At 38.0% G+C, this 7,310-nt stretch overlaps 2 protein-coding genes across 4 annotated transcripts in view; one reads left to right on the forward strand and one right to left on the reverse strand.

Moving 5' to 3' along the window:
- The window catches only part of LOC111384321 (ABC transporter G family member 39-like), an 18,422-nt gene extending 14,921 nt beyond the window's left edge, over nucleotides 1-3,501 (forward strand). The window contains exons 12-19 of one of the 3 annotated variants that reach the window (XM_023008583.1): nucleotides 213-545; nucleotides 951-1,241; nucleotides 1,346-1,429; nucleotides 1,566-1,699; nucleotides 1,800-2,027; nucleotides 2,234-2,405; nucleotides 2,577-2,831; nucleotides 3,059-3,501. In XM_023008583.1, coding sequence (XP_022864351.1) covers nucleotides 213-545; nucleotides 951-1,241; nucleotides 1,346-1,429; nucleotides 1,566-1,699; nucleotides 1,800-2,027; nucleotides 2,234-2,405; nucleotides 2,577-2,831; nucleotides 3,059-3,328 — 1,767 coding nt within the window. In that variant the 3' untranslated portion in view covers nucleotides 3,329-3,501. Of the gene's footprint in view, nucleotides 1-212; nucleotides 546-950; nucleotides 1,242-1,345; nucleotides 1,430-1,565; nucleotides 1,700-1,799; nucleotides 2,028-2,233; nucleotides 2,406-2,576; nucleotides 2,832-3,058 lie in introns of those variants that run through there. The other 2 variants (XM_023008585.1, XR_002700889.1) reach the window with 2 other exon arrangements.
- Nucleotides 3,502-4,296: 795 nt separating this feature from the next.
- Nucleotides 4,297-5,056, reverse strand: LOC111384324 (dnaJ protein ERDJ2-like; the record flags this gene model as incomplete). The annotated part of the gene is made up of 1 exon (XM_023008589.1): nucleotides 4,297-5,056. A coding segment is annotated over one exon (657 nt), but the record flags the coding sequence as incomplete, so codon positions are not given.
- Between the last annotated feature and the right edge of the window lie 2,254 nt (nucleotides 5,057-7,310).

Raw genomic sequence — 7,310 nt, forward strand, 5'->3', positions numbered from 1 at the left:
GTCGAACTGAGCTTCTTAACGTCAGTAGACACGATCAGTGGAACAAAGCACCTATACTTATTTTTCCCTTTGATAAATGAAATAATGGGATTAATGGGAATTCATTTTTCACATCAGCAGATAGCATAATCATTAAAAAGTTGCTGAATTATAAGATGCCTCATTATCCCCTTTCCAATCAAATTAACTTGGAAAGTTTATTACTGAACCAGGAAATGAAAACTCAGGGAGTTGAAGAAAATCGTCTCCAACTACTACAAGATGTTAGCAGTGCTTTCAGACCTGGGATATTAACAGCAATTGTGGGTGTTAGTGGGGCTGGAAAGACCACCTTGATGGATGTGTTGGCTGGAAGAAAGACCGGTGGATATATTGAAGGGACTATCAACATTTCGGGTTACCCAAAGAACCAGGCCACGTTTGCACGAATTAGTGGATACTGTGAGCAGAATGATATTCATTCCCCCAATGTTACTGTTTATGAATCTGTTCTGTACTCTGCTTGGCTTCGTCTTCCTGCAGATGTGAAAACCAACGCTAGAAAGGTATATTTTTATGGATTATGCCTAAATTCCAAAACCAGAGAGAAATAATGAACGATGAATAAGAAATGCAAGACAGAAACAGAGAGATTTGTAGTGATTCACCCTCAATACGAGAGCTACTTCCACTCTGCAAATTTCACTAATTTGAGAAGTTCCCAACTGAAATCTCACGCCTCTCTGTGTCTTTCACACACTACACGCAAAAGCAACCCTCTCTCATTCCTTTATACAATGTAAGTAATTTAAACGACCTAATGCACAAATGTGAATGTCCAATACACCCCCCTTAATTAAAGAGTATGATTAGTCTCCACACAATCCAACATATATTACTTGATTATATGAAATTCTTTCTCTGAGTTTACATGGAAGTACAATCTACCTCAATTGTTATCTTGACTATAGATGTTTGTTGAAGAAGTGATGGAATTGGTTGAGCTTAACACGATAAGAAATGTCTTGGTCGGGCTTCCGGGAGTTGATGGCCTTTCAACAGAACAGAGAAAGAGGTTAACAATAGCTGTAGAGTTAGTTGCTAACCCATCTATCATCTTCATGGATGAACCAACATCGGGCCTTGACGCCAGAGCTGCTGCTATAGTTATGCGTGCTGTGAGAAATACAGTGGATACAGGCAGAACGGTGGTCTGTACAATTCATCAACCAAGTATAGACATTTTTGAAGCATTTGATGAAGTATGGTCAAGATTTATGATGCATTGTGGATTTTTATTTTATTTTTTTCCCTTGAATCTTCCATTCTTTTCAGATGCCTTCAGCTAATTATTGACTTGATGCAGTTACTTCTGATGAAGACAGGAGGGCGGGTCATTTATGCTGGACCACTTGGTCACCACTCTCACAAGCTGCTAGAATATTTTGGAGTAAGTATCATTTGCTGCTGTTCTTTGATTCAACTTATCGAGCAAAACCAATATACTAATTAAGCATAATTGCTTATTTTCGTGTTTCTTCACTTTGAGCAACACTTTGATTGTAAATATTTTCAACATATGCCAGGCTATTCCTGGGGTTCCAAAGATTAGAGACGGGTACAATCCAGCTACATGGATGCTGGAGATTAGCACGCCAGCAGTTGAAGGTCAACTAGGAGTCAATTTTGCAGATATATTTGCCAGCTCCTCCCTCTATCAGTAAGCAAAACGCGAAATGACTTATTCTGAATATTTGTTTATGATTTTCTCGGATTTTTAGATTATCCTGCAAATTATTTTTCCCTCAAAAAATTTTCAGGAGAAATCAAGAACTTATCAAAGAACTCAGTACCCCTCCACCAGGTTCTAAGGATCTCTATTTCCCAACAAAGTACTATCAATCATTTCTTACTCAATGCAAAGCCTGTTTCTGGAAGCAGCATTTGTCTTACTGGAGGAATCCGCAATATAATGCCATTCGGTTCTTCATGACAATAGTCATAGGTATTATATTCGGTGTCATATTTTGGGACAAGGGACAAAAAACGTAAGCCCATAATTTCCTTTGTCACATCCTTCTATGATGGCATTCTTAAGTTATCATAGACATGTCTACTGCATATGGTTCGCCTTTGGCTTGGTTAAATGAAATTACACATTCGATTTCTTCGTTTATTTGATTACATAAATCTTTTTATTGATTTTGGAAAAGCTAGCATTTATATCTGAGGCGACATCAACTTTATGTAACAGCCAAAAACAACAAGATCTACAGAACCTTTTGGGAGCCATCTATGCTTCTGTTCTTTTCCTTGGAGCCAGCAATTCTTCAACCGTGCAAGGTGTTGTTTCTATAGAGAGAACAGTATTCTACCGTGAAAGGGCAGCTAGAATGTATTCAGCGCTGCCTTATGCATTTGCTCAGGTATCATTATACATTTCAGCGTATCTAATTATGAGTAAATTTTAGAACTCTTTCTGCAAGCTGGCTTTTTTTAGGCCGAAGCATAAGAAGTATTTTACTATAATATAACTACTAAAGTCACATTAGGCACATGATCAACATTCAACTGTCTATAAATCTTATTTTCTTCAGGTGGCCATAGAGATAATCTACATCGCAGTTCAGACTATTCTGTACTCTCTTCTACTCTATTCCATGATTGGGTTCGAGTGGGAAGTCGGAAAATTCTTCTGGTTCTACTATTTTATTTTGACGAGCTTCGTCTACTACACGCTGTACGGGATGATGCTTGTGGCGCTGACTCCAGGTTTCCAGATTGCTGCCATTGTTATGTCTTTCTTCATCAGTATCTGGAACTTGTTCTCGGGTTTCCTTATCCCCAGGACAGTGAGTACAGACAGATTAAACATGAAACTTTTACAGACAGATTAAACATGAAACTTTATTATTTTTTTAAGTCCCAAAAGTTAAATCTCTAATGGCATGTTTGGTACGCTTAGACAGTACAATGAACAAGATTTTAACTATTTTTTCTTCATTAATATGCTGTCTAATTCACTCTACCAAACATGCCATAAAGTTCCTTGGAAGCTGACTCTTTTTTATGACTGCAGCAAATTCCAATATGGTGGAGGTGGTACTACTGGGGTTCGCCCGTTGCTTGGACAATTTACGGTCTAATCACCTCTCAAGTTGGCGATAAATCTTCGCTACTAGAGGTGCCTGGAGCTGGTAATATGACAGTGAAGGCGTATCTTAGTGAAAGCTTGGGTTTCAAACACGACTTCCTTCCAGTTGTGGGCATAATTCATATAGTTTGGGTTTTCATTTTCTTCTTCGGCTTTGCCTTGGGCATCAAGTTCTTCAACTTCCAAAGAAGATGATGAAGAGCTTAGCATATTGCAGTTTGAAAAAATAAGTATTTGTTTTTTCCCAATCCACTCCCAATTTTTTCTGTTTTTATACATTCTCAATCTTCGTGTCTGGTTTTGCTGCTATATTGATTGTGAACATATGTTTGAAAGAAAGGAGAGTGCTTTAAAGTAATTTATATTTACAGAGTTCTTTTTCTAAGATCGTGGCCTTGTATAACAGAAAAATATGAAAACTGTTATAATTATTTCCTCCTGGTTTTACTGAAATTTTATGAATTGTTCTTGGGGTACATAACCCCAAATATAAAGGTGTACATAATGGAGGCGCCCCTCCAATAGGGGGCGCCGGGTTATGTGCCCCATGTTCCTCAAGAATAACCCAAATTTTATTGGCTTGGCGTTCCTCCATTAACTATAGTGGTTCATCACGACTTTCAATGCCTATTTTCAAGAGCCACAGTTATCGTCGCAAAGCAAAACTACAATGTCAGAAAGAATAGCTTCATTCAGAGCAAGACGAAAATAAGCTTTTAAATTTTGCACTACGTTCAATGAATCACACTCAATCCAATGGATAAAATTTCTTTTCTACCATCCAACTAGTAAAAAATCATCTGTCTCTTGCCCATATCCAAGGGGGTAAGTTTTGTAACCTCATTTTATACGTGGACGAAGTAGCAATTCTTTCTTACTGATAATTGGTACGACAAAGGTTCTAATCTCCTGACCCCAGTAGACAGGATAGAAACTTTTAACTTACTGATAATTGGTGCAACAAAGGTCCTAATCTCCTGCCCCTGGTAAGAGATCAATTCTAATACAGTGCTTGTTGGCTGATTTGAATATAGGAGTTAGGACAAAGCACTAAAATGTCATCTAGAACAACCATGCTCAAGTAATCTACTCTGTGCATATACTTTTTCAACTTGTATTAAATAAACTCTAAAATCGACTATATACTGTTTGTGAATGTTTTAACAGAACTATGGCAAAAATTCCTTTCATCCCCTTTATTTCTCTCGGAAAATTAAAATATTTAACGTAATAACAAAACAAGACAAAAGTGAAGGAAATCATTTTCTAATTATTCTCACTTCCTGAACCATCAGAGCTTGAATTGTCGCCGCCTCTAACATGGGCAAAGCCATTTGCCACAGATCCATTGGCATCTTTTCCTTTAACATCTTCATCGTCTTCACTGTACTCACTCTCGTAATCATCATCATATTCATCTTCTTCCTCCACCTCATCGCCTTCATCCTCTAGTGCCGGTAACTCTTCTGCGGCCACCATACCCCCGTCCCCAGCTCGGCTGCCTTTCAAAACCTTCAACTTAATAGTAGACTTTGCATCACAACCAATCCATGAATCGCATAAGCAGTAAGAAGTCACGTTGTGGTTTCCCTCTGCGGGAGCCTGAAACTTGGACATCACTAGCCGAGAACCAGCTTTAACTCTATCAATTGCTTCTTTTACTGCTGCATTCATTTCCCTCGCACCAGCACCCGACCCCTCCTTCAACTCCTGGATTGCTTTTGATGCAGCAATTATTGTCGTTGCTTCGTCTACGAAATTTACGTTCTGAGAGATCCAAACGTCATTTGACAAGGAGTCTGCAACAAGTAACCAGAAATTCTCTTCTTTTTCGAGTGGAAAGTAAGGAGCATGTGGAAGAGCACCAATTAAGCCATTCCCACGATGAAGAGTAATCCAAGCCTGCATTGTTACAATATCATGTTGGATAATTTAATGCTTTAAATTACCGGATCTTTCATGTTAAATCATCAAGAAATACAAGAATTAAAGCGGAAGCGTACCTGAATGGTTAATGTAATATGAATTTTGCGATATAGTCTTCCAAATCTACACGCAGTCTCATTTTCCTCTCTCTGATAGGATGCAGTAGAGAATGAATAATACGTGCGTGTGATCTGGGACCATAACCTATTTATATAGGGACGCCCTTTGACCTAATTCGGTCCATCATAGAATTAGGACTTGGGCCGGTCTCTACACATATGTAAATCCATACTTTAATTGGATACATTAAAGCCCAAAACCAAAGCCTTATTAGATCACTTTAATTGGGCTCAACCGAATTCGATAGCCTATAATTTAACACACAATTATTCACACATACAAGCCCATCTATTGATTAAAAATCCTTACAATCTCCCACTTGGGCTATATGTGTCACCTTATAATTGTGCATTACACATAACCTTATGAGTACTTAGAATTTTACTATCATTACCGAATGTATCCCCAGACAATCCCATCCATCAATCATATCAACATAGGATCAAAGCGACTTTCGCTACTTTCACGTAGCTAAACCCATCAATGGTCACGTATATCAATATAACCGAATGACATGGATCAAGCATGAATGTGTAGCATGGAAATTACATGTAATGTGATCTGTAACATGCCTATTTCCAACTGGTCCACCTTAATACCTTAGTGAGATCATTTTAAACAAGTTCAGAGATAATTAACCAAATAACTTTATAACTGAAAATAACTTTAACTTTAAACCGTATTCAAAACAACAGTGCATGTGTCTAATATGAAAAGCAAAAATATAGACTCCCACTGAAACTAGATATCCTCAAGAGACATTACACTCATATGAGCAGTGAGCTCATGAAAGACCTTGGGTATCAATCCCTTAGTAAGCGGATCCGCAACCATGGAGTTTGTCCCAATATGTTCTATTGACATCTGTCTTCTCTGAACTCTTTCTTTAACAGCTAGGAACTTGATCTCTATATGTTTTGATTTCGTCGAGCTCCTGTTGTTATTAGAATACAACACTGCTAATTTATTGTCACAAAATATCTTAAGTAGTCTTTCTATATTGTCCACAATGCGTAGTCCAGTGACAAAATTACGCTGCCATATTCCATGATTTGATGCCTCATAACACGCTATAAACTCCGCTGCCATGGTGGAAGTAGCTATGAGTGTCTGCTTGGCACTCTTCCATGAACTAGCACCTCCAGCTAGCAAGTAAATATAGCCTGAAGTGGATCTCCTACTATCTTGGCATCCCGCGAAATCGGAATCAGAATAACCGATGATCTCCAACTGATCCGATCTCCTATATGTAAGCATGTAGTCTTTTGTTCTCTGTAAATACCGCATGACCTGTTTGGCTGCTTTCTAATGATCCATTCCCGGGTTACTTAAATATCTCCCTAGCATCCCAACAATGTATGCTATATCCGGACGCGTACAAACCTAAGCATACATCAGACTCCCTATAGCTAAGAAATAAGGAATCTTCTGCATTTCTTTAATTTCCAAGTCATTTTTAGGGCACTGACTTAAGCTGAACTTGTCTCCTTTAGCCACAGGGGTGTCACATGGTTTACAATCTTGCGTGCCATATCTTTTAAGTACCTTTTTGATATAGCTCTTTTGTGATAATCCAAGAATACCCCGAGAACGATCTCGGTGTATCTGAATTCCTAATACAAAAGAGGCGTCACCAAGATCTTTCATCTCAAAATTCTTTGCTAGAAATATCTTGGTTTCGTGCAATAAGCCTATATCGTTGCTGTCAAGCAATATGTCATTGACATATAAAACCAGAAAAATATACTTGCTCCCACTGAACTTGTGGTATATACAATCATCGACCAAATTCATCTCAAAATCAAATGAGATGATTACCTGATGAAACTTGTAATACCATTGACGAGATGCTTGTTTGAATCCATAGATGGATTTCTTTAATTTACAAACCATTTGCTTTGCATCATCCGGTACAAAGTTTTCTGGTTGTACCATATAAATTATTTCATCAATGTCACCACTGAGAAACGCTGTCTTAACATCCATCTGATGTAGCTCAAGATCGAAATGCACTACCAATGCCATTATAGTTCTAAAAGAGTCTTTCAAAGAAATCGGAGAGAAAGTGTCTTTATAATCGATACCTTCTTTTTGTGTAAAGCCTTTTGCGACAAGACGAGTCTTATATATC

The sequence above is a fragment of the Olea europaea genome, unplaced genomic scaffold (genome assembly GCF_002742605.1).
Source record: "Olea europaea var. sylvestris unplaced genomic scaffold, O_europaea_v1 scaffold2898, whole genome shotgun sequence".
Taxonomy (NCBI): domain Eukaryota; kingdom Viridiplantae; phylum Streptophyta; class Magnoliopsida; order Lamiales; family Oleaceae; genus Olea; species Olea europaea.